The following is a 26380-nucleotide window of genomic DNA, read 5'->3' on the forward strand; positions in this document are numbered from 1 at the left end:
ATTTTAGCACATTTTAATCACGTGCTTCCAAAAGTTTTTTCAATGTCATTGAGCACTTGGAAACGTTGCTTTCCAACTTTCCCAGGCACTCGTAAAACTGTAAGCTTGGCATTGCAAAGTGCAGAAAAAATCATGTCACGATCACTCCCTATGATGAACTCTTCTCCCCACTATACTTGCTGAGTTGTTTTGTTTTGTTTTTTTCATATTTGCAGAGTTGTCCAGGTCGTGGCAAGAGGGCACAACGAGACTGCACTGGCCCCTAGTGGCGAACACACACAAACATCATGAGGCCATTAGACGAGTGAACGTTTTATGAAATACAAGAAATGGCTGACTCAAAGTGAGAGTCCACATGCAAACAGCAATTCCAATGAATGAATTGTGACTTCATGTGAAATGTCAATTAAAAACACAATACTTGGAAATCCTTTTGCAGATTGCTCAAAAGCACCTGTTGGAACATTCCACAGGTGAGCAAATTCATTGGAAACATAAAGTTGAAAGTAAAGAGTGAAAATCATTTGACATTTGCTCTGTGTTAAATGAGCCGTGACCAAATGTTGCAGGGTGAAAGCCACTTTGTCTGACTTAGCTCAGTCTGTCTTAATGAAGCAAAAAGAGTCTTAAACAGCTTAAGCCAGTCTTCAGGTTTCGAGCTGTGTAAGGCAATACAGTGAGTGTAATGATGCACAAAGCGATGGTGTGCCAAAAGAAACTGTGCATGTGGCCTACTGTACAATTGTGCTTGTGTGCTTGCGGCTATTAAAGTGGCAGCGAAAGCCGAGACGACATCAGAGTCCATATTAAAGGATAATTACAAGGAAATAATGGGCGACTCTTTGAGTAGCGGCAGATTATCACTGCTTTATTGCTTCGGAAGATTGTTAAGCCAGAGTGCATGTGTATTGCCGTGTATTGTCTTTCTTCTAAAATCGAGGATTGCTATCGGTTGATGCCTGATACATGTCAAACAAACACGTATAATGAGGTGGAACATTATTGAATGTTATCGATCGACAATTAGGTGAAATGATATTGGTGAAAAACATATGGGTGAGATTTTGGAATTTGGGGCAATGGTGAAAATGATTCCTAATGTCAATGGAATGCAGTAGAATGGGAACAAATTGTCAACCGGTGTGAAATGAATGTGCGGGGTCAAATCAAACAAACTGAAATCTAGAAGATGGTGCAAATAATGGCTTGGCCATGCTAGAACTTTCCAGTCAGGAAACAAAGAGGAGAGTAGCTCAATGTGTGACTGGAAGGGAACGGCGCTGTGATGTCCGGGATGAAAATCAATGCATTTAGCTTTCATCACGCTGCTCACTTTACAATCGCCACCAGCATTTGCACACAAGACCCTGGCCTCTTGTCTTCTCATCTATCCATCGCATCGTTCACTCCAGCCCCAAACCCCCGTCGAGCTGTCGAGGTGTTAGCTGGTGATAATTGCGATCAAGCATCTTTTTTGGCGTGACAAAAAGTACTTTTGGGTTTCTTGTGTAATCCTAGCAACAAGCTAATGCTCTTTTTTTTGTATGACAAAACTCTTTCCATTTCATACATCTGTCCTTCTTTTTCCCATCGCTTTAGCTGCACTTGCCCTCGTGGCAGTTTACAAGAATGGAAAAAAAAAAATTATTATCCCACCAAGGACGTTTTTTTTCCTATCTAAGCATTCATTGAGTGAAATGATACATTCAACATATAATAGCGTCTGTTGAGATCGTCTCAGCACAGAGAGACCTTGAAGGCGCATATTCTCTCAATACAATAAACAATCGGCTCTTCGTGTTCAAATCTAGTTTTTCGCCGCAAAATCCCTCCAATAAAACGAAATAAATTATATGATCAGCAAAGAAGCCTTGGCCATTCTGGAGATGGATGGAAAAGTTTTTCTCAGAGATTCCTCTGAGCCGGCCATTATCTCAGGGAGGAAGTTAATTAAAGTGGCCCGCTTGGACTCAATGGGGGAATTTGCCGCGGCGCAACGGACGGACCGACAGACGAAGAGCCGAGCCATGGCCATGAGGCCACTTTGGCAAAGGAGATTAGCCCAGAGACAAAACTCTTGCCTCTGATCGGCTGCCTTTCCTCCTGGATTACTCCTCGCCCAGCCCGGCCTGGCTCGCCACTCTCCCATTCCCTCCCTCCCTCCGTCCGTCGGTCCATCCGTCCATCCTTTCCCTCCATCTGCCATCCTCGGGGGCTGTGTGGGATGCTGGTCTTCAAAGCTTCTCCCCTCCTCACATCCCCATAATTCCTCACATCATTACCAAGTTGGCCAAACTTAATTTTAGCAATTACACATGCAATTAATTAATAAATGTGCTGTCATTACAGCCCCTTGTGTGATCTGAGCTCCGTGAATGGGAATGTGGAAAGAAGGCGCTCAAATGAACTGGGGGGGGGGCGCTTCACACAGAGAAGGAGGGAAGAATAGAAGATTGTTAGGGAGGGCTTGTCGACTTAATCGTTTAAGGGGCTGCCGCCGCCGCCGCCGCGCTATCAGGCAGAAGTCAGCAGGGAGCGAGCGCCAGAGGCGGACCGAGAAAAAGCTGCAAGATGGGAAGCCGGGACGACCAAAGCAGCAAGATGCCACAGAAAACAACAACAAACATACATGAAAAGGGGAAAAGTGGCAAGTCCGGTCTTCATCATCATCATCAAACAGCCAACCATTCACATTCAGCAAGTCAGCGTTGTTCAGGTTTTTATCCTTTTACACGCCAAAAACAGTCCAACCAATTACGATCTTGTGGGTGGTAAAAGTCAGGTCCTTGCTTTCCTGCAAGTTTTAAATGTCTTCCCCCTCCGATACAGAAGATCAGGATCATTATCGGGCTTCTTCCGAGCTTGTCGATCATCTGAGCGTCTCATCGGCAAGCTCTGCAGATCATTTGAATCAAATGTGGTGGAGGAGAGAAACATTCTAAAGCATACAGGATAGGATGGGGCCCTTGCGGATTGCAGTTGGACATCCTTGAAATTGGCAACAACCAGTTAAGAGCTTCAATTTTGCCTTAACTCTCTCCGCAATCTTCCAAAAGTGAGCCAGATGAAAACCAACTACGCAAAAACGTGGACGACGGCGGCGGCGAGACGAGAGGAAGGTGAAAACGTTGAGTCATAGCAGATCTGAACTGTGACAAACGAGCTCTTCCAATTCCTTAGCTACATGCTAAGCGATCAAAACAACAACATTTTGAAATGCAAAAAGAGGGCAATTGGGCAAATTAAAATGCTTAAATGACAGTTAATCAGGCTTGTAATTCCGTCGGGTGTAATTAGAGGCTGGGAAAACTAATTACTGCCGAGAAACCCAACTCTGCTCTTACTCTCGTTCCTCCCGCCACTACTAGAGCAAGCCTCATCACCGAGATCGGGTGACAGCGACCAAACTCGTTAGGCTGGCAGCACTGCCACGCATGCACGCACGAGCGCGGGCACACACACACAGGTATCGGAAAGGCAAAAAAAATGAGGAGCTGGTGATGACGATGAAGATGAGGAAGCTTAGGTAATCAAGAAAAAGTGGCCACAACAACAGATTGGGGTCTTAATCAGTAGCGCAGAGCCAGACATTGAAAAAAAAGCCTGAGTTTGAAAATGTACGGAGATGAGCTCAAATAAGTTTGAAAAAAAGAAGTCGATCGGAAAACAGAAAGGTAAAGCACTCGAAATGCGTCAGCTTGATTGCTGCTGAGAAAATCTGTTGGGATTGTATAAAAAAAAATAGAAGATGATAGTTTGTAGTATGTTTACCTTCTGTAAGTGAAATAAAACATTTTAAAAAGTTCCTGTACTTGGAATGCCATGGTGCAGGTGGATGGGGGAGCCCGTTCCCAAGGTGACCAGAGTGTCATTTTTCGCCAGCGGCCCATTCCCAACCTGTTAGCAAATGAGCCAGTGCAGCACCACCAAAGCTTCAAAGCACGCCAGCCCGCGAGCCGCCACGGGGGCCTCTCATGTCGGGAAAGCCGATACCACGGCCGCAGCCTTAAGATTTCGGCTCGACCCGCCGTGAAGAAAGATGGACAGACACGCAGGTTGTAGCTCCAAATTGATAAATAAATTTCCACTCTTCTCTCTCTCTTTTTTTTTTTTTTTTGATCATTTATCAAACCGGTTTATTCAACCGGCGGTGATGGGAGCATATCCAATCATTTACTTTCGGGGACTTTTTCAAAAGTTTCCATAAAATTCACTTGATAGTCGGACGGAAACATTCGGTTACAAGTCTGTGTCATCCTCACCCCCCCCCCCCCACCGACCCCTTCCTTCATTTCTTGCTGTTTCTTTCCCTCTCTCATTTCTTTCATGCCTCGAGGTTGGAGAGCTTCAAAGTTTATTTCTCCCCATGTTAACTGTTTTCCAACAGTTTGGAAATGGGTTATCTTAGTCTCATTTTTTTATATATTGCACAATCCTGGCATTTGAACAGGGGTGTGCAGACTTTTTATATCCACTCCAGCTTTGAGGACCACTGGGACTGTACCGGTGATATTCACCAGCGTCGAGCTACCAATTTAGCAATGCATACTAAATATAAAATAAGATCGTCACTAAGAAAATACGAATGAGCAGTAGCAAACATTCTTAGCTACATATTACTATTATTTAATATTATTTCCACGTCACTACATTTAAGCACCACCACGTCTCATGCGTCACGTACTTCATTCAAATGTTTACTGGTTAACCCAAAAACCTTTGAAAAGGGTTGAGTCCTCTATTACTACATCACAGTTATAACTGTTGTCCACAAGAGGGCGCCAACAAGCCCCGCTGTCCCCATCATGCAGCTAAACCCGAATTTGTGTGTTTAGGCCCTGAAACGACAGCTGGTGAGTGGACGAAGCCCCTCTAGGTGATCTTCTTTCCTAGCAGATTTCATGTTTTCACATCTGCTCATGTACCAACCAGAGGCCCGCTCAGGTATCGGACCCACTTGCAACTTCGATTCATCTCAACTTGTCCCCGTGGCCTGAATGTGATAAGCTGCTCCGCCTGTATCCACCTCACTGCCTGTTGATCCGTCTATCTGTCTGTCGCTTTGCCTGTCTGTCTGTCTGTCTGTCTGTCTGTCTGTCTCGGACCGGGCTCTCTCACCAGGGTTTGATTACAGCCTCAATTGACGCCCTGTAAGACGAGTAAAAGCCAGCGATTCTCTGGAGGCTCCGGGGAGGGGAGGTGGGGGGGGGGGGTTGCGCGGCCGGGTTTCGGACCTGGGAGGGTGCAGCGCTTTGGGATTAGGAGTGGCCGAGAGGCCCGCGGGCACGACGGAGGGACGGATGGGTGGATCCGCTGACTGATGATTGTGTAGCCCTGGGGACAGAGAGACATAGATCACAGCAGGTAAAGAGAGACCAGACACACTGCTCAGTTGAGTTACCTACATTCAATGAAGACTATCCCACAAATGAGTGGGAAAGATTTGGGATTTCAGTCCACACTTATTCTGATACGGTGGTAACAACAAAACAGTGTCAAAAACAAGATCATTCAGAAAGCAACCATCTGAATCGAATGCCCGAGCCACTTCATCTGGCTCTACTCCCAGCCCGCAATTCATTTTGGCTGCTTGTATCTGGGATCTTGGAACGTAATGAAGGCCCTCAACCCTCCACCGGAGTAAGGTGGTCTCAGATTTAGAGGTGCTGATTTTCCTCCAAGCCACTTCGCACTCTCCTGCGAACCGCTTCAGTGAGTGTTGGACATGGCGACTTGACAGTAGCAGATCATCTGCAAAAAGCACAGATGCAATACTGGGGCCAGGAAAGCGGACCGCCCTCAACAAAATTCTGTTGAACAGAATCGGTGACAAAGGACAACCTTGGCGGAGTCCAACCCTGACTGGAAATTAATCCGATTTACTGCAGGCAATGAAAGAAGATGACCTCCACACAAAATGTATTTTGGCCTTTAAGGCAAACGTATGTATGCATTGATTGCGTGGGAGGTTTCCCATCTCATAATTACGCTTGGCACGCCTTTCAATTTGCAGAGAATCCTCACAGCTCGTGTAGATGTGGACAAATTAACTCAATTACAGCTGCAATTAAAAGACAGCGTCACCACTTTTCACTCTATTCTTCTTTCTGACTGTGTGCTATCGATACAATGAGAGGCACTAACACGGCACAAACGTAATATTCCGTTTCTTCTGTTCCATTAAGATAAGTGTCGATTTTGGTATCGTCCAACTTGTCAAATTAACATCAAATAATGAGTTTGCCTTGACAGAAAGGAACAATCGCAAAAGAGGAAATGTTTTTTTTCTCGAACCGACAGATCTATTTCCCAAATGCTACTCTATCATTCTCTCAAAAGAAATTCTCCTCTAGCAGGTAACAGGTGCGTTGGTGTAAAGCAGGATGGGTGGAGAAGGGCGATTACGGCAACATATGGAGAATGACGGTCCGATTAGGTGTATCTCATCATCTTTTAGTGCTCCGCCCCTCCCCTTTTTATCTCTGATTACTCGACCCCCACAACTTGTCTGTTCTTTCGTCGTTTTCCTTTTAGGATCATCTTCAGTTTCATATAATTGAAGCAGACAATGGAAAAGTCTGGAAATGTTCGAACTTTGGTGAGATCTCACATCATCCGAGGACCAAGGCCAAAGGCCTAAAGGTCAGGCAAACAAGAATTCAGCTAAAATGTTCTCAAAGGTAATAAATAAATAAATAAATAAATAAATAAATAAATAAATAAATGGATGAATGAATGAATGAATGAATGAATAAGTAAATAAATAAATAAATAAATAAATAAATGATGGGTGGTTGGGTGGGTGGATGGCTGGATGGATACGTACATATGTACATACGTACATAGATAAGTACATACATATGTACATACATACATACATATGTATGTACATGAATAAATAAATAAATAAATAAATAAATAAATAAATAAATAAATAAATAAATAAAAATGGATAGTCGTGTCATGTATGTACTAATGTGCATACCTAATTTTGTCTAAGGAGAACATGCAAATGCCACACATGGAAGGCTGATTTGATTTAGGGGGAACGGTGGTAGCACATTTACTTCATGGAAGAGTTTTGAGCTATTTGAAGATTATATTCGATTCGGGCCGAGCAGCAACATGTCGAGCAGATTGGCCCTTCCTCCCGTTCGGTGATGCGACATTTCACGCTAGACTTTACGTCTCTGCGCCGCGCGTCTTTCTGGTTGGCGTGTAATAAAGCTCCTCTCCACACCTCCATCCCACTCCTGCCAGCGTGTTTGTTGCCATGAATGGGATTTAGTGTCACACGTACGGAGTGGATGCGTCTTAAAGCATGTCCTCGCACACCCCTGCCCCTCCCTCGCTTATGTATGTCACTTAGGGTTCATGTTACCCTGCCACCAAAACTCTTATCACTGTTGGACAGGATTCAACACTCCACCCCAGTGTCAAATGAAACATAAACACACGTTATCTACTTATGTCTTGACATGGCATTAAAACTTGGAGAACGCAACCAGCTATTTTCTTGCTTCCTGTTTACGTATGCGCTCAAGTCGAGCGGTTTAGCGTATCCTCTGAAATCAGCTTTGGAAAACATTCAAATGTCGCTCTTGAACATTTCAATAACTTCTGTCTGCCAGTATTTAAAAAAAAAAAAAACGGATGGCCAGGCGTTATCTGAAACAGTGGGATTATTGCGTCCCACTTCTTGAATAAACAGAGAACAATGTCTCACCGTAAAGATAATACGAATGTACGTGGAGTCTTATCTTGACGCCGCTGCGGCCAAAGACAATTGGCAGTATCTCTTCAACAAAAAAGTTCAAGTCAAAACGAGGCAGCATGCAAAGATCCTTGCAAACACAGATGACAGCGCAACTTCACACGCCGGTTTATCAGAGAGGTCAAATTTTTGATTAACCCCAAGGGATGGGTGTATTCAACGCTTCCTTCCAAACGACAAAAGATCTCCTCACGAGAATAACAATCAAAGGCTTGAGCCTTTTTTAAAAAGAGTGTATGAGAGAAAAATATGTCGCAATTGCCTCCGGGCTTCATGGCCACCATTTTGGTTTCATGTCAAGCCCCATTTGGAGCGTTGCCGTGGTCGACAGCCTTTTTGTGTGTCGTATTATTGACTGGGGTGCAAAGGTAGAATCTCACCAGAGAATTTGTGATGGAAACACCCAAACACATAAACGACACTTTTAGGAAACGTTAACCTTGAGTAAATCGTGTTTACAAAAAGAAGATCCCGCATTTCCCGCTTTCCAAGGTGACTTAGATTCAGTGGCCTTCGGCAGCTTTTATACAAAGAAATAAATAAATACATACATAACAATCATGATAATAATAAATGGAGGTAGGTGGCCTTGGTTTGTCTGGCGTGTTTTCGTTTCTTTGCAAATGAAGCCATAGCACGGAATGTGTTGGCATGGTGTTCCATGTGAGAAGCAGAAAAAAAAAAGAAACATGACCTTTCTGAATAGCTGGAATGTGCGTCGAGTTGACACCGATCTGGTTTCATGGGTAAATGTTTGCCTGCATTGGCCAATTTGAAGATTGTAATGTGTGCAACACCGAGGCGGCAAAATCTTGTCATCTGTCCACCGTGTGGTGGAAACTGTTGGGGCAGGGACCGAGTGTCACAAAACCATCCAGCAAAGGCACGTTTGGCCCTTTCTAAAATGCATCTGATTGTAATACAGAGTCGCACTAAGTCATGATTCAGATACTGTACTTAAGCATGTTTCATATTCCTTCGTTATCTGGAGAAAATGAGATGTTTACGTGAGTGTTGGCATGAGCGTTAGCATCTCTAGCAGAATATACTTTAGCATTCAAAATGGCTGCCGGCTGAAATTGATACACATTTTTTAGAGTAGATTTTGCGGCTTCATTCATATTCCACCAACGGCATATTAATCGGAATGCCGTGTTTAAACTTGTGGGTTTCTGGCATGGACCATATTATTATGAAGATTTTGGACTTGACAGAGGTGGCCAGCAATCTGAGGAGATATATTTTTTCAAATATGTTTTCTCAAAATGGTTACTTTTATATTATTGCTAATAGTTTATGTGATATTTTCTGCTGTATTGTTATGTTTTTTGCTATGGCGGAATCTACAATAAAAGCGCTTTAAAAAAGAAAGATGTATTGTATTGTAAAATGTGCTGGCTGATGAAATTATAATGAACTTGTCACTTTGATTTTAGGTCCAGTTTCCTTTCTGGGGATGTTTGATGCTGGCATGTTTGGTGCTCTCTGGTTTCATGGCAGGTCAGGGTGGCATGAGAATAACCTGGCAGGTGGGGTCGGAGGTCACGGGGTCGGGGCTACACTCACGTACAGGAGTCGCGTTACACTTTAGGAGACTGAGGACTGACCTTGTCATTCACAGTCGACAGATCAGAGCGGTGAAGCGTCACTTGACTGGCCTGGCAAATCTGTCAACGGGGCATCATGTGCCTCCAAGGAGCAGAGTCAGACTAGAAAACATGATCATCATCATCATCATCATCATCGTCTCCCTCCTGTGCCTCGAGTAGCCAACTTATATATTTCACCCTTTAATTATCAATTGTATATTTCATGAATTACCACATATCCACATCAGGATGTTTATTTGGAAGCTTGTTTCGCTTCCATATTATTTACCTGCCAATATCAAACACTCGCACAAACGGGCACACACACACACACACACACTTCAGGATCCAGCAGTTTAACATGAAAGAAAAGGTGAAACAGAATCTGTAAATTGCAGAGCAGGGAAAGGGGCACAGAACGACAGAGAGAGAGAGAGAGAGGAGGATAAACAGAGAGCTGTTATCAGACCAGAACTGTGTGTAACATCATCCCTCTACTAGTGTTTCCTGATCAGGTCACCTGACCAAAACCTTGGGCAGTGATTGGATGATTGGCTCTAGCGGACAGGTAATGGTGTAAGGTGAGTGTGTGGGAACAGGAGAGGGTGATAAACCTCTGTGAGTGTGTGTGCGTGTGTGCATGCAAGTACGCCTGCATGTGTGTAAGTGTGTGTATGCGTATGTATGTGCCAAGCAAGTTAAGCTCTTTCTCCACCGCAGCCACATGACCCAACCACTGGCCTTTCCATCTAAGTCTATGTGAATTTCTCTCCGAAAGGTGAGAAACTAGCAAACACAAAATAAGTGTAAGGTCGACAAGAAGGGTTTTCACTGGGCAATAACATCCTGCTCTTGCCACTTAAATGTTAGTCACCTGTATGTTGTTAGTCACTTAAATATTGTAAAAATATATATATATTTTTTTTTTTTTAAATCATAACACAAGTCTGAATAAGACACCATTTAGCACAAACCTCCAAGCCGTGAAAGTTATTCATGCAATGTTTTGTCTTTTTTTCATTCGCTATTTGGTTCAACCCCTAATGTGTGTATGATGTCTGTCTTGTCTGTCTATCTGTCTGTCTGTCTGTTGTCTGTCTGGTGTTGTCTCTCATGTGCACACTTGCGCAACACATGATCCCCCCCCTTCAGCCCCTTTGGCTGGCTGATTCTCAGACACCTGCTCATTACCATTGCTAATTAGCTTCCATTAATCAGGCTTCTCTATGTGCGCGTGTGTCTGTGCGCGTGCCTGTGCGCGTGCTTGTGTAGGCGTGTGCGCGTGTGTGTGTGCGTGTGACCTACTCAGACCAAAACAACAAAAATCCTATGTTTGCTAAGTAACAAACATGCACTGTTGGGTTCAAATCAGGGCATTAAAAAATATGTTTTCAATTTTCTTCCCCGCAGCTGTCAATCAACCGGACTCTTTCAATTATATTATTATGTTAACTAGTTTCTCACCTTATTTTAGTGGCACAACTACTGTATTTGATGAGTTGAGCGGTATGCCATTTCCATATTTTATCATCCATCCTTCCAAATTCTTGATCTTAAGAGTCTTAACCACAAAACGAATTGAAGCATGCATCTGAGACTCGGACGATATTTCACGAGGTGGATTCAGAACTGCAAGCAAATGTGGTGCCGGTGCCACCCGGCTTGCCGTCAAAGCACATTCATTGCGGCCAAAGGGGGCAACTTGGCAAAGGATGCGCTTGGACTGAAGGCCATGTCAGCCTGAGCCAGGGATCGCTCGCGCATGCCGCTTAAAAGGATGAATTGGAAGTGGGTCTCGGTTTTATTCGGGCCATGTGAACGGGAACAGACGGTCGAGCGGCAGAGTCAAATCTTGGCTTGGGTGTGTGCGTGTGTGAGAATTGCGCGCCATTCAAGAGCAGGAGGATCACCAATCCGCTAAGTGCTCCAGTTGGAGTTGACAGAATGACTAAATGGTCCAAAACGGAGCAACAAAGATCCATATGCCAATGCTGAGCATATGCCAGCTCCCTCTCGCTCGCTCGCTCGCGGCGAGCCAAGTCAAATCTTGTTGCTAGCGCCGACATGCTGGCAAGGATCCAAGCTACTCATGCATTGGAGTGCCCGGTTGGGCTCACGCTCACACTCACTCACTCACTCACTCACTCACTCACTCACTCACTCACTCACTCACTCACTCACTCACTCACACACACACACACACATTGTAATTATCACGCAAGGAAAAAAACACCACTGATACTCAAGTCCGAGCAAACAACAAGACCAGAAAAGGGAGAAGGGCGGGCAGGGAGATGGATAGAGACATTTCTATCCTGTTCATTTCAAATTGCCACTTCCAAGTTCGACTTTTCTCGGCTCTGACAAGCGACAACTAGAATTGACAAAATTAATCGACAAGTCATGGATCATCAAATTAAAAACCATTTCAAGAATCGAGTAATTGTTTACAGCCTTTTCTTACCAATGGTGTTGTCTAAATCCTCTGCTAATGTCAGCTTCTCAGCAATAATCATTTATTAATTTATGAAAACAAACATTTGATTTTGTGTTGAATCCAAACAAGACATTTGCAAACATCTGCTTTATAAAACGATAACCGCACGTATAACTGGATCTGTTTCAAAACATTTGGTGAATGCAACAATGGCATCTCGAGTTGTGCAAAAAAAATAGTCAGTCGTCATAACAAAATGTCCTCAAGCCATCAGGGAAAAACTGTAACAGACCTCGCAAACGTGACCCGCCTGCTTTAGAGAATGAGCTCAAACGACCTCTGAATTCATCAACATGTCTGTTAAGGCCTTTTCCCTCCACTTGCTCGTTCTTAGTCTTGTTCTTATGGACATCAGAGTCAACAGTGACTTCTATGCAAAGGCTTTTATGTACAATACATCAAACACGAATGCTCCAAACAAGCTAATATTTACGAAGCCATTGATACAAATGCGGAGCCTTGCGTGTGTGTGTGTGTGTGTACTTCCAGTTTGAGGTGGGATTAACATCCTCACAAAGAGGCAGCAGCTGCTGCAAGTAAACATGGACATTTCCATCTATTTGTGTGTACATTAGGCCAGGTGTACAAAAAGCAAGGTTACTCGTCGGGGAGGTTGACGAGTGACAGAACCTCAACAAATGAAAGAAACAATTCAATAACATCAAAAGTTTTGGGTGGGGAAATTAAAATATGTTATTTTATCAAGGCCCATGTGTACCAAATGAAGTTTCTGGTTTAGGATTCATGAGCGACAAAACTTGACACTGATGTAGCCGTCGCTCTGAATCTGGACCACTTTGCATTTATTGCTGGGTGTGTACTGACATCTAGTGGTGATATGTATACATTATAACCCACCGCAACAAAAAAAAAGTTAAATGTAAAACCGTTGTTTGGATTTGGAGTTCAGCAGTAAGTCACAATATATTTGTTATCTCAAAAGATAAAATGTTCATTTTGCTACCGATACTACAATCACTTGGATAAATACTTTTGGAGTTAGGGTTGGAGGGGGGGGGGGATTAGGATTAAGAGGGGTTTAGGGTGTTATTAAAAAAATAATAATACAAATAATCCTTAAATAAATGACATAAGAGGCCATTTATCTAATTTGAGTCACCACAAACAGACCACACACCCCACACGCCTTGAGACAGGCACTTTTCAAAAGCCCCCGTCCGTTTCCTTTTCTTTCCTGCTTTGTCTCTTCCAAGTCTGCAGGGGGGCATGACGCCTCTTCAGAGGACAAAATATGGGGGGCTGCCGTGGCGATGAAAACATACACGAGGGAGAGGAAGGCAGGACACATGTTTGGTCTGGGCCTTATGGTGGCAACGGCTAGACATGCTGGTCTTTCCGTCTCCACGCACACACACGCACTGACTAGTGACGAGATTCTGGATGTAACAGAGAGACAAAGTCAGTTTCAGTCCAACTGGAAATAAATGCTTCCTATAGTATGGATTATATTAGTTAAAACTTGAGGGATTTCAGAATGGGGGAGACAACACACACACACATGAAGTAGCAGTCGTGGTCCTATCAGTTCGAACACCAGTGAGTGAAGATAAGAAAAGTTGTGCAAAGAAGTGAGCAAATCTTTACACTTGAGCTCGTATCAAAGCCGTCAGACGATAACGCGTCCGTCACAATTTCAGATCCACTCGTCACAGCGCGTTGGTGGTCTTTTTTTCCCGCCCTCACTTGTAGATTAACCAACTGACTGACTGGTATGTAAAGCTCAATTCCGAGACATTAGTCAGACTCGAGCTGAGAAGTCATTTTCACCCCACGCCGACCCACCACCACCTCCTCCAAAAGTACCGCAACACTGGGGACAAAAACAGTCATTTAAAGTCTAAACTAGGAGGTTCCAACTGGTTGTGTCCAAGGGACCACCATTATAACCAAGAAGCAACTCGGGGACCACTGCTTTGAGGGATTATTATTTTATTTTGCACGGAAAGAGGATAGACCTTTACAGGCTATTTATTTGCATCTATATGTCTATTTTGGGGATCTTGGCTATATTTGACATAATTTGGATTGTAAATGATTCACAAAATTAGCAGGAAAATAAATCAAGTCTAAATAATGAATCAATTAAATTTTTAAAAATGTTACAATTATTTTCCATTTCTAATTTTGTGGAGCACTTGCAATACCGCTGTAAACCGCTAGAGGGCCACAGACCACCAGTTGACAATCCCTGTTCTAAAATAGACTGATGGCCACAGTGGTAGTCAGTCACATTTTTACACATTGTGTTGAGACTAACTGCATACAAGTTGCACATGGTAAAAAAAAAAATTCTGCAAAGACGGAGCATATTAAGCATCTGCGAGTGTTGATGCGCGGCTGCAGGTGTGCATGCGTGTTGGGAGGAGGTGAACATTCTCTCCTGGTGCTAGAGCAGAACAAACAAGGATTAGAGCTACACCAGCATGCAGGTAGAAACACCTCCCCGCTCATTTACTAGGACACACAGCGCGCACACAAGAAGCCAGCTGCTGAGGCTTACATGACGTCAGGGCCATTAAAGTCGTGTAGCAGAAGAGGCCAGACACGCAGATGAAAGCCTCAGACAACTATTAGAGGACTTGGAATTGCTGACGGACGGACGGACGGACGGGTTTACTGGCTCCGGGTTTGATGCTGCATAGGCTCGCTCGAAACACGGCACAAAACATTTGACAGGAAATCATTTGTCAAATCAGTTTCATTATCAGACTTTGAGGGGTCAACTAGAGGCTTTTCAGATAACATGGCCGTGGCCGACTAGTTATCAGAGCACACGAACTCGGACTCAAGTGGCAAATTGAAATGCTCCGTTAATCCCGCTGCAGCTGAAAACCACTCATACCGTCAGCTAAACCGTGGCCCGAGATGTCCATCTGCCGAGATGAACTTTGTTTCTGGCATGTCTGAACACAGGCCCAGGTCACCTGGGCCGAGTGTTACTATGGCAACAGCAAACACATGCACATGATACATGACCCAGACACATGTTGTGAGACTCATGGTGGCCAAGGTAACTTGATCCAAACACATCTCTTCTCACTATTACATGGAGGTCATTTGACAATATTCAAACCCTGACAAAAAATTGTCATGTTACATTTTTCTATGGAGAAGACCAACAATGTGTACAGTGCATCTTAAAAAAAAAAAAAAAAAAAAAAAAGTCAAACTATTGGGTGTTTGCTTACTCAAATGTACTTTCCGAATGTGTCAATAGGTCAAGTTTTCAGCCACCTGTTTACAGGAAGTGAAAGCTGCTGCAATATTAATGCCTTTCTCACGTTCGCAAAACTGGACACCCAAAAGAAGGTTGAGACGACTACAAGTTGGTATGCAAGCATAGTCAAGCAACTTTCATTCTACTTTTTTCAAAAATCTCCTGCAGACAAAAAAAGAGCTCATGTTGTTTCTTGATCTTAATTTGGAATTCTTATAAATCAGTGAGCTCAATTCTGTCTCAGGTTGCGAATGACCTAATCAGCGTCAAGCTTCCCCTCAAATTCTTTGTACAAGTTGTAATTTCTCATATTAGCCACAAGAGGAAGACTAACACCAGACCTCACGTTACTATCGCAGCCCACACAGTAGATATCCATCCATCCATTTTCTGTACCGCTTTGTCCCCACGGGGGTCGCGGGCATGTTGGAGTCTATCCCAGCGGTCATCGGGCAGTAGGCGGGGGACACCCTGAACCGGTTACCAGCCAATCGCAGGGCACACGGAGACGAACAACCATCCGCACTCCCACTCACACCTAGTTACAATTTAGAGTGACTAATCGGCCTGTCAAGCATGTTTTTAGGATGTGGGAGGAAACCGGAGTGCCCGGAGGAAACCCACGCGGGCTCGAGGAGAACATGCAAACTCCACACAGGGAGGGTCGGAGGTGGAATCGAACCGGCACCCTCCTAACTGTGAGGCGGACGTGCTAACCAGTGCACCACCGAGCCTCCCCACAGTAGACTATTGCCAAAACAAAAACGGAAATCATTTTAAGATCACAAAGTCCAAATTAAATGAGTTTTTTTTTTTTCCATTGAGGCTAAAGACCAATTGACATTTGGCCCACCATCAAATCCGGATTTCATTTTCTAAATTGCTCTGAGGCGGGAGCACTACTTCAGCTCCGTTCCTTGGGGCCCAGTTCCCCACAGAGAGATAGATGTTAATTCTAATGCAAGCAGACATTAATATACACACGAACAAAATGGAAACCAAAGCGGGAGCAAGCAACCATTACGGAGAGACGGGAAGTCGGCATGGAGATGGAGAACTTCTTCTAAGCCTATTAATACTAATAAGGATAGTTGGCGGTAATGATTGAAAGCCACTTAGTGCTGGGCTATTTACCAAGAGGATCAGCCAAGGCCTGGTTAAACAGGCCCGGGGGATTAACTCTGTCCAACACTGACCAAGACTGGGGAGGAGAAAGTAGAGACATCCCTCAATTTCTATCCTGCTTGTCATCGTGAGCGTCGTGGGGCTATGCGAGCTGACATTTTTACGAGACGGGTCGCCAACAGGCACGTGAATCCTGTTTCATTTCACTTCAACACAAGGAATACTTCTGTTTGGTGACAAGCACATGAAACGTGAAGAGTATCGTTTGAGATACAACTCTTGGAAAGCAGCCAGGCATGATTTGATACCTTGCCATCCATTTCTCTGACAGACATCAAGGGCACCGGAAATCCTTCCATGCTTTAAGCAAGTGAAGACGAGACACGAGCAAGATCAGCAAATACCTTGAGAGATTAAAAACAAACAGTCCAATTCCTCCATGTAAAGCAAACATCTCCACCCATTTATGATGCTTGCTTGGCGCAATGGGGCACAGTAATGCAGGACCAGATGAGGACCTTCTTCAACGTTTACCCGCTCTGAAATTGTAACATTCTTGACCCTCTTTGAGTCCAAACATTCGTCATTATTGTACACATGTCATATTTATCGAGTCAAACTCACAGATGTCGCTGCCGTAGTGCTTTATGGAGTTACGTAAAGCGGCGTAACAGAGATTAGGCCGGAAGTCACATGGGAATAAGCGCTGATCTAAGAGCTCACATACAAACACAGACAGAGAGAGGATTAAGCTCAGGATTTGCACAGTCAATCTGTCCTATAAAGATGCCGTTTCTGCAGTCACTCAACATTTGGTGGAGAAAAATATACCTAGCTAATGTTAGAAATACGGCGGTGTAGTCAGTAATTTACTCCGATAACATTGAAAAGCCATTTCATTGACATCATCCTGAATATAGAAATGGGGGGGGTTTATTTTTTGCTGTTTGAAGAGTGAATTTGTTAATTCTGCATGTTTTGTACTTTCATTCCATATCTTAAAAAACTACACCTCATATTGAAACTAATAACTAAATTAAAATCAAGAATTCAATGCCCCAAAACAAAAACTATGACAACTGCTCTAAAATCTAATTAAAACTATATATATATATATATATATATATATATATATATATATATATATATATATATATATATATATATATATATATATATATATATATATATATATATATATATATATATATATATATATATATATGAAAATGTATCTTTACTTTTTATTTTGCTTAAGTGCATTTCGGAATCTGTCGTTTTAAAACAGTCATTTAGTTTGACAAACTTTCAAATATAAAATTTAAATTGTTTGTATGGCACAAATGTTAGCGCAAATATGTGTATTTTACTTATATCCTTAAAAGCTATAGCCGTTCTGTCAAGCAGGAAAGCCAATTTTCCCACAAGAGCACAACTTAAAAACAAAAAAACAAAATTACTTACTTAAAACGTAGTCCAGGTTCTCCCGCTTTGAAATTTTGAGTTGACGTAACGTTTGTTTAGTTCACTGTTATCAACCGGTGGTCCGCGGTCATCTCGTGGTCCGTGGCGCTATTGCTGGTGGTCGCGAAATTGGAACTGGAAAATAATTGTAACACGTTTAAAAATAAAGTGTATTTCTTATTTAGACTTGATTTACTTTCCAGCTAATTTTGTGAATCATTTACCCATCCAAAATATGTCCAATATAGCTGAGATTCCCAAATTAGACATACAGAAGCAAATAGATACCCTGTATAGGTCTATCCTCCTTCGGTGCAAAATAAAATAATATTACGCCAAAGCAGTGGTCCCCAACTTACTTCTTAATTATAATGGTGGTCCCTTGGACAAAACCAGTTGAAAACACCTGGTTTGGTTTCCAGTCAGTGCGCTTTTCAGTCGGCCAACAGGGGGCGCTGCAAAGCTGCCTGGAGCGCGTCAGAAACAGCAGCGGCAGACGGTGCGAAAAGAGAAAAGAGCTGAGCTGAGCGGAGCCGAGCGGAGCCGACCCGAAGATGAGATGTAGCGTAGCTTCCTGGGACTTGGTGTGATCGGTCGTGTGTCACTTTTACCGTGGAACGTTGATGCTAATATCTCCGCAAAAGGAAATATCCGCCTGTCGTTCTTGCACAATGGCGCTGTTATGAATGTGCGGCGTAATGCGATCGAAAAGAGTTGCCTTTGCGGGCAATCATTTATGTTTTGGGGCGTTTTTTCCGCGAGTAGCTTAGTTGCTAGTGCTGGCTAGCGGCTGTTGCGGCTACTTGGGACGTCTTTTTTGCAAGGATGCTACGATGGCTACGACAGCAGCTGGTAAGATTTCTGCAGCAAGCTTGTCATCGCGATCGCCGCGAAGTGCATTTCATACGCGTCGCGTCGCTTCAATGGCCGATGAGAGTCGTTCACAGAAATATGTGGACGAACTTTAGTTGGCCAATTTGCGAGCTAGGCTCACCAAATAGCCTTCCTCGATGATGTGTCGAAACAAACTATCAGCCCGTGATCCAGCAATGCAGACAGCTAGCGAACGTCAAGTTGTTGGAAATAAATCAGACCATGTGGCAAAAAAAAGGACGAAAGGGTGTGTTGACTTTTGTCAGTATTGGCTTGCTTTCCAGCTGGCACAAAAAAAGAGTAACTCAGACCGGCTTGTAATACATTTGTGAAACTTTTCTCAAGTCCATTGGAAGTTGTTTTGGTTCAGCTGGTGTCAGGTAGCGTTTGCCTTTGCATTACGTTTCTTGCCATTTTGTACGATTTGTACTCGTGCCAAGACGAAATGCAAACCAACAGTTACTTCCTTCCGATGACGCGGCAACCCAGATCGTCCTTCGGATTCTTAGGCGTTACAATTATGCACTGGTGGTTTGACATTTGAAGGCTTTGGTCGCTCAAACTAACGCATCATTAATATACTCGCATATTTGTTGACATTAAATGGGTGGGTTACGTTTTGAAATACGAATTGATGTAATAACAATAATGAATGTGCTACTGTCGAGTATGCATTGTAGTATGATGCAAAATGAGTGATAAGCAAAAGTAATTGATTATTTTTACCATTATGTGATTCTGTCAGCTTCTACGTGAAACCTTTTAAACTAAAACGCCCGTCGTTGACAAAATTGAGATTCCACAGCTCCCAAGCAAACACTATGCTGTCAAACGGTTGATGAATATTGTCACTTGTCCAGTTGTGCTACAGGAGCAAGTGTACAAGTAAAAATTAAAGTTGTTCATTTTACACCTTTTGCTCAACTTTGCCAGCTTTTGCAAGAACATGTTTGCTCATTTCCGACACGCCTCACGACTGCCTGTTGGAACAGCGGCTGCTACTTTGAATGAAGGCAATTAGTTTGTCTGAAGCCTTGCTTATTATTTATCTGATGATTTGCGGTGACATAAAGCCTCATTAAGAACAAGACTATAGGGGGTTAATTTGAATGAGTCCTCGCGAACAAATCTGCCGGACAGGCTCTTTGTGTCTTCATCAGCCTCTGCTCACGCCGCTCGTGTTCTTTTCACAAGGGTTCAAAACGGTAGTGTTGCACTTGAAAAGAATGATTTTGCAACTAGTTTGCATACTGTAGCAGTGAACTTCCCCAAATGTCTGATGGTGCAAATAAAATGCAAATTTTCACCTGCAGGGCTTTGACCCCCCACATCAAAGTGACACCAGGACGGTCTATGTAGCAAACAGGTTCCCCCAACATGGGCACTACATACCTCAACGTTTTGCTGACAACAGAATCATATCGTCAAAGGTACCGTTGTTTGATTGTGACCGCGTGACGTGTAAGGTGTGTGACTTGTTTTTTTTATGTATAAAAAGTAATAGTGGTATCGGTACTTGGTATCAGTGTATACTTAAGAATCTAGTAATGGTACTTTTATTGGTCTGAAAGGGATATCGGACTTCCGTGGTCCAAATTATACGCAAGGTTGTGTTCCGTCAGCGAATATCAGATGATGAGAAAAAGTTGAAATGCGAGCTCGGCATCATGTTTAACGTTCAGACAATATTTTCTTCTTCTGTTGCAGTATACTATTTGGAATTTTGTCCCCAAAAATCTGTTTGAGCAGTTCAGGAGGATAGCCAACTTTTACTTCCTCATCATTTTCCTTGTCCAGGTAAACACACACACACACATTGACCAGGGTCTTCCCCTGCTGGCTATAAAAAAGTGCAAGCATGAGGAGAGTAGCAAGAGTGACTCAGCAACTTGTGGGCCACCACTAGGAGGTCTGGTTCTGTTCTGATACGCTGCGCCCATCAGTGCGATCAAAGCATCAGTGCCCCTGCCCGAGTTGAATTTTTTTTCAGAGTGCTCGTCGGTTCTCGGAGCCTGTGTAGTGAAGCCCGAGCAATTGACTTGACTCTTTTGTAAAAGGCTAAAGTTTGGCCCGCTCGGCTTGTCAGGGACGCTTAAGTCATGTTTGCCTGGCGGAATCAAAGACCCCTTTGCGTCTCAAGATTGTGAAAAGACAAACGTAACAATTTTTTTCAACGAGCCGAGATGAATAACGAGATTTGTGCTGCTCTCCGCTTTTCACGCTATAGTGTCGCGGTGGTGTTTTATCGCCAGGCAAAAAGAGCGAGTGTGAAACTCTTCACAACCACTTTCTCCTGTGTAAATTACGAAATACGTAAAAGTCAAACGGCTTCACGTGCCTGTCTCGTAACTACAACAAATTCATGATTGGATCAAGTTGACACCATTTGTGTTTCCAGTTAATGATCGACACTCCGACTTCCCCAGTCACAAGCGGTCTGCCTCTTTTCTTTGTCATCACAGTCACGGCCATCAAGCAGGTGAGAACTTCTGCTCGCTCATTTCCCTTCAAATAATGCCGAGCTAACAATAGTCGACTTCTGGTAGGGAGGGGCGGGGCTTGACTGATTCTGTTGCGCAATCCTGTTTGATGTCTGTCCGGCAGGGCTACGAAGACTGGCTGAGACACAAAGCCGACAATGAGGTGAACGGGGCCCCCGTCTTTGTGGTCCGCAGCGGAAGCCTGGTCCAGACCAGATCCAAGAACATCAGGGTACGAGCCAAGCCCTTGTTAAATATTTCGACGACGTCATCAAATACGTCAATTTGTCTGCCGCATTCCCTCCCGCAGGTGGGGGATATCGTTCGCGTAGCCAAAGATGAGACCTTCCCAGCCGATCTGGTGTTGCTCTCATCCGAGCGTCGCGACGGCACCTGTCACATCACCACCGCCAGCCTCGACGGCGAGACCAATCTCAAGGTATGCGCTATCAAAGTCCAACTGTGTGACAAAAGATGAAGCGGGTTTGGCGTGTCCGTTCTCGCAGACGCACTACTCCGTGGCGGAGACGGCCGTGTGTCAGTCGGTGTCGCAACTGGAGACCTTGCAGGCCGTGGTGGAGTGTCAGCAACCTGAAGCCGACCTCTACAGGTCAGTTATTTTAGTCACCGCACAAAGGGCAGAACTAGTTTGCAGGAATGGCCATCCCGCTAAAAGGCCCAATCTGATCCCTTCCAGGTTTGTCGGTCGAATGACGGTGACTCACCACGGTGAGGATGTTGTCAGGTGAGATGTTCCTCAATTTTTTTTTATTGGAATATTTTTTCCTAAATGGCCTTGAACACTGCGACATTGTTTTCACCGTTTGTCAGACCACTGGGGCCGGAAAACTTGTTGCTACGAGGGGCCAGGTTAAAAAATACCAAAGAAATATTTGGTGAGTCACAATTACAAAATTTAAAAAAAAAAGTAATGTTTGAGCTGAAATGCTTGAGAAGCAAAATGTTACTGAAAGGAACCAAGTCACCGTCCGTTCAACTACTTGTGCAGCTGTTGCGGTTTATACCGGCATGGAGTCCAAAATGGCCCTCAACTATAAATGCAAGTCTCAGAAACGCTCTGCCGTAGAGAAGTGAGCATTTTTTGTATTCTTTTTTTCCCCCCACTAGTCAGGTGTGTGTGTTTTTAAGTGTGTTCTGGTTTCAGATCTATGAATACCTTCCTGATCATCTACTTGGGCATCTTGCTGCTGGAGGCTGTCCTCAGCACCATCCTGAAGTACGCCTGGCAGGCCGAGGACAAATGGGACGAACCCTTCTACAACCAAAAGACTGACCAAGAAAAAAACAGCAGCCCGGTAAGCTGACCACATCTCACCAAGTCTGAGGAGCCGCTACAAAAGCCTTTTTTTTTTTTTTTCTTCACTTCCTACAGATCCTGAAATTCATCTCAGACTTCTTGGCATTCCTGGTTCTCTACAATTTCATCATTCCCATCTCACTCTATGTTACTGTGGAGATGCAGAAGTTCCTGGGCTCCTTTTTTATAGGCTGGGATTTGGATCTTTACCATGAGGAGAGTGACCAGAAAGCTCAGGTCAACACCTCAGACCTCAACGAAGAACTCGGCCAGGTGTGAGATCGAGAAAAGGAAAAATGTTTTTGCAAGCCGACAAATAGGCTGAATGTTGCACTTTTCTGGCAATGTCGTGTTGTGCCAGGTGGAGTACGTGTTCACCGACAAGACGGGCACGCTAACGGAAAACGAAATGCAATTCCGAGAGTGCTCCATCAATGGGATCAAATATCGGGAAGTGAATGGCAAACTGGTGCCGGAGGGTCAAACGGATGACTCACCAGATGGCTCCGCACCCAATTTGGTAATCTCGGCTTGGATGTTATTGAATTTCAAATGCAAACCTGCTCATCGGTCCCCCCCCCCACCCCCGCTCTTCCCAACATTCAGGACGGGGAGGAATTGTTATTCCTCCAAGCGGTGTCGTTGTGTCATACGGTCCAGATCAGTTACGATCAGCCGGACTGCCTTTCCGGGGCTGGAGACCCGTTCTGCCACGTGAACGGATTTTCTGCCAACGAAATGGAATATTATGCCTCTTCACCAGATGAGAAAGCGCTTGTAGAGGCAGCCAAGAGGTAGAGTTGAAGTTGCGGCACGCCACATTTCCTAACACGGTTTTAACACTGTGGGGTTCCCCCCCCCCCACCCCCATCTCTAGAATCGGCGTGACCTTCACTGGTATCAGAGGCGATACGATGGAGATCAAAAGCTTTGGCAAAGCAGAGAAGTAAGTTGTCCCAAATCGTCACAAAATGTTTTTTTGATCTCTTCACTGTCGTCTCAGCAGTTTATAATTCTACGGCCGTTTGTAAGCGTATTTTTTTTTCTTCCTGTTTTCAGATACAAACTGCTTCATGTGTTAGAGTTTGATGCAAACCGCAGAAGGATGAGTGTCATACTCGAGACGCCTACAGGTATGCACTTTTTTTCGATTGTTGAAAAGATGTTGACAAACCTTTTTTAAGTACCGTACAAAACTTCTGATAATCATTAACAGCTGATTTTTTTATGACAAATGGCTTTGGATTTTTTTTTTGATTATTAATAGTGTGTTTTTTTAAGAGTTTTGTTGTAAATGTTAATTTGATGTAATCCCACCTTTTGATTGTTGAAAGGATGCACATGTTGACAAACTTTTTATGGATACCGAACAAAACTTTTTTAAGTACTGGTAATCATTAACAGCCAATATTTTTAACATATATCTTTTATTTATTTATTTTTTTAAGAGTAATACATTAGTTTTGTTGGAAATGTGGATTTGATGTCAACCTACCTTTTGCTTTTGCTTCCATGGTGGAGGTGGCAAAGTGCTGTTCACCAAGGGAGCAGAGTCGTCCGTTCTACCTTTTGCCACTAGTGGGGAGATAGAAAAGACGAGAATTCACATTGACGAGTTTGCCTTGGTGAGTAACGTAACAATGAACTTTTTGTACACGTGTGGAACCTGAGCATGTCATGTTTTGTTTTTTCTCTTTTTTTTTGCCGCAGAGAGGGTTACGGACGCTGGTGGTAGCATGTCGCCACTTCAGCCCCGAAGATTACGTTGAAGCCGAGCGGATTTTGAACAGCGCCCGCACCGCGCTGCAACAGAGAGAAGAGCGACTTCAGCACGCCTTCGGTGAGATCGAAAAAAACCTGAAAGTCCTCGGAGCAACCGGGGTGGAAGACAAGTGAGGAGTTTTTTTCGCACATCGAAGACATTGTTACTTTCATTGAGTTGTTTCGCTCATCCACGCGTCCCACCTTTCAGACTCCAAGACAAAGTTCAGGAGACCATCGAGGCTCTGCGCCTGGCGGGAATCAAAATCTGGGTGCTGACGGGCGACAAACACGAGACGGCGGTGAGCGTCAGCCTGTCCTGCGGCCACTTCCACAGAACTATGAACATCCTGGAGTTGCTGCAGCAACGCTCTGACAACGAGTGCGCCGAGCAGCTCAGACGACTGGCCCGGAGGTGAACCGACACGCGTCTCCGCTCGGACGACGATCGCATTCGACAATTGGAACTCAAAGTCTTCGTTTGCGCTTCGCTAGGATCAAAGAGGACAACGTCATCCAGCACGGACTGGTCGTGGATGGAGCCAGTTTGTCTTTAGCGTTGCGGGAACACGAGAAGCTCTTCATGGAAGTTTGCAAAAAGTGTTCGGCGGTGCTTTGCTGCCGTATGGCCCCGCTGCAAAAGGCAAAGGTAACAGTCATGTGACTTGTGTCATTTGACCAGACCTTCAAAATATGGTTCTTTGTGTTTTGTTCAGGTGGTGCGCCTTTTAAAAAGCTCCCCAGAGAAACCAATCACCTTGGCAGTTGGGGACGGCGCCAACGACGTCAGCATGATTCAAGAAGCCCACGTTGGCATAGGTACAAGCCCCGCCTCCACTCCTCAGACTTTTTTTCCCGTTTGAGCTTGCCCTGACGGCCGTTGGTGTCACTGCAGGGATCATGGGAAAGGAAGGTCGGCAGGCCGTGAGAAACAGCGACTATGCAATCGCCAGATTTCGCTTCTTGGCCAAACTGCTCTTGGTCCACGGTCACTTCTACTACATTCGAATAGCCACGCTTGTGCAATACTTTTTCTACAAGGTCAGTCTTGCCCATCCAAAACGAAGAGCGGGTTAGATTTTCACAAGATTGAACGCAAACTTGCTTCTTCCTTTATAGAATGTGTGTTTTATCACGCCACAGTTTTTATACCAGTTCTTCTGCCTGTTTTCACAACAAGTAAGTTTATTTTTCATTCCCGTGTGGCACAATGCCTCTGGTGGGCTACTTGAAAAGTTGTGCGCGTACTGAAGCTCACTCCTCTCTGCGTCAGACTCTGTACGACAGCGTGTACCTGACGCTCTACAACATCTGCTTCACCTCACTGCCCATCCTGGTCTACAGCCTCTTTGAACAGCTCGTTCACCCGCACGTTCTGCAGAGCAAGCCCGTCCTGTACAGGTAGGCGGGCGGTCGCCCCACGTTAGCTTGCGCGCCAGACATTTTGTTTGCTTGCATTTTCTTTCAGGGACATCAGCCGCAACTCTCTGCTATCGGTGTGGACGTTCCTCTACTGGACTCTGTTGGGCTTTTGTCACGCGTTTGTCTTCTTTTTTGGATCCTACATATTGATGGGCGAAGACACCAGCCTTTTGGGCAACGGACAGGTGTGTGTCACATTTTGTCCAAATCTTCCCACTGCTTAACTTCTGTCCTTTTCCTGATCTTTGCGGTTTCATTCTCAAGTTGAATTTGTTTGACTTTTCTAATCGGTTTTTCTTCATTTCGTCGTCGTAACCGTTGCTGACTTTGCTAACTTCTCTTCTCTTGCTACCTTTTCACGGACTCCTGCATGATTTCAGATCTTGCGGGCTAACAGGCAGCTGGTAAGCGTCAGCGCTACATTTGAAGGCTCTCTAATGGGCGGGCAGAGAGAGAGAGGGGGGGGGGGGTTATTCATGACTGATAGCATATAATAACTCAAATTGTGTTGATAACACACATTGTTTTTATGTCACTTGCAGATGTTTGGCAATTGGACATTTGGAACGCTGGTCTTCACGGTGATGGTCATCACGGTCACTTTGAAGGTGATTGAAAATGTTTTGCACTCGTGGCTTTTCAAAGTTTTGTTCAGGTTTTGATTTTTGAAGCATTGTGTCGATAGAAAAATGTAACATCTGTCTCTGTGTCTATTCTCATGCCAGCTTGCGTTAGAGACTCACTTCTGGACATGGATGAACCATTTTGTGACGTGGGGCTCCATCGCCTTCTACTTCATCTTTTCTCTCTTCTATGGAGGAATCATCTGGTAAGAGATG

At 44.2% G+C, this 26380-nt stretch overlaps 1 protein-coding gene and 1 long non-coding RNA gene across 3 annotated transcripts in view; one reads left to right on the forward strand and one right to left on the reverse strand.

The window, feature by feature from the left end:
* On the reverse strand, positions 1 to 18193 carry LOC147046808 (uncharacterized). 2 transcript variants are annotated; one of them, XR_015067996.1, is made up of 4 exons: positions 18047 to 18193; positions 17688 to 17822; positions 9382 to 9463; positions 1 to 262 (listed from the first exon to the last, which is right to left on the reverse strand). It is a non-coding gene; the product is annotated as an uncharacterized LOC147046808 (long non-coding RNA). The 2 variants fall into 2 exon arrangements; XR_015067995.1 differs by having other exon boundaries at positions 9382 to 9483.
* atp11b (ATPase phospholipid transporting 11B) overlaps positions 18156 to 26380 on the forward strand; it is a 15409-nt gene continuing 7184 nt past the window's right edge. Inside the window, exons 1-27 of the mRNA XM_085928420.1 lie at positions 18156 to 18539; positions 19874 to 19990; positions 20268 to 20357; positions 20959 to 21039; positions 21165 to 21272; positions 21351 to 21479; positions 21547 to 21650; positions 21738 to 21785; positions 21872 to 21936; positions 22050 to 22131; positions 22206 to 22356; positions 22434 to 22631; positions 22720 to 22878; positions 22965 to 23152; positions 23236 to 23304; positions 23418 to 23491; positions 23880 to 23983; positions 24069 to 24250; positions 24331 to 24534; positions 24615 to 24768; positions 24836 to 24938; positions 25015 to 25160; positions 25239 to 25298; positions 25393 to 25520; positions 25588 to 25726; positions 26084 to 26149; positions 26267 to 26370. Coding sequence (XP_085784546.1) covers positions 18513 to 18539; positions 19874 to 19990; positions 20268 to 20357; positions 20959 to 21039; positions 21165 to 21272; positions 21351 to 21479; positions 21547 to 21650; positions 21738 to 21785; positions 21872 to 21936; positions 22050 to 22131; positions 22206 to 22356; positions 22434 to 22631; positions 22720 to 22878; positions 22965 to 23152; positions 23236 to 23304; positions 23418 to 23491; positions 23880 to 23983; positions 24069 to 24250; positions 24331 to 24534; positions 24615 to 24768; positions 24836 to 24938; positions 25015 to 25160; positions 25239 to 25298; positions 25393 to 25520; positions 25588 to 25726; positions 26084 to 26149; positions 26267 to 26370 — 3080 coding nt within the window. The 5' untranslated portion in view covers positions 18156 to 18512. The remainder of the gene's footprint in view (positions 18540 to 19873; positions 19991 to 20267; positions 20358 to 20958; positions 21040 to 21164; positions 21273 to 21350; positions 21480 to 21546; positions 21651 to 21737; positions 21786 to 21871; positions 21937 to 22049; positions 22132 to 22205; positions 22357 to 22433; positions 22632 to 22719; positions 22879 to 22964; positions 23153 to 23235; positions 23305 to 23417; positions 23492 to 23879; positions 23984 to 24068; positions 24251 to 24330; positions 24535 to 24614; positions 24769 to 24835; positions 24939 to 25014; positions 25161 to 25238; positions 25299 to 25392; positions 25521 to 25587; positions 25727 to 26083; positions 26150 to 26266; positions 26371 to 26380) is intronic.

The sequence above is a fragment of the Syngnathus leptorhynchus genome, chromosome 13 (genome assembly GCF_054491065.1).
Source record: "Syngnathus leptorhynchus isolate UIUO chromosome 13, UIUO_Slep, whole genome shotgun sequence".
Classification (NCBI taxonomy): Eukaryota; Metazoa; Chordata; class Actinopteri; order Syngnathiformes; family Syngnathidae; genus Syngnathus; species Syngnathus leptorhynchus.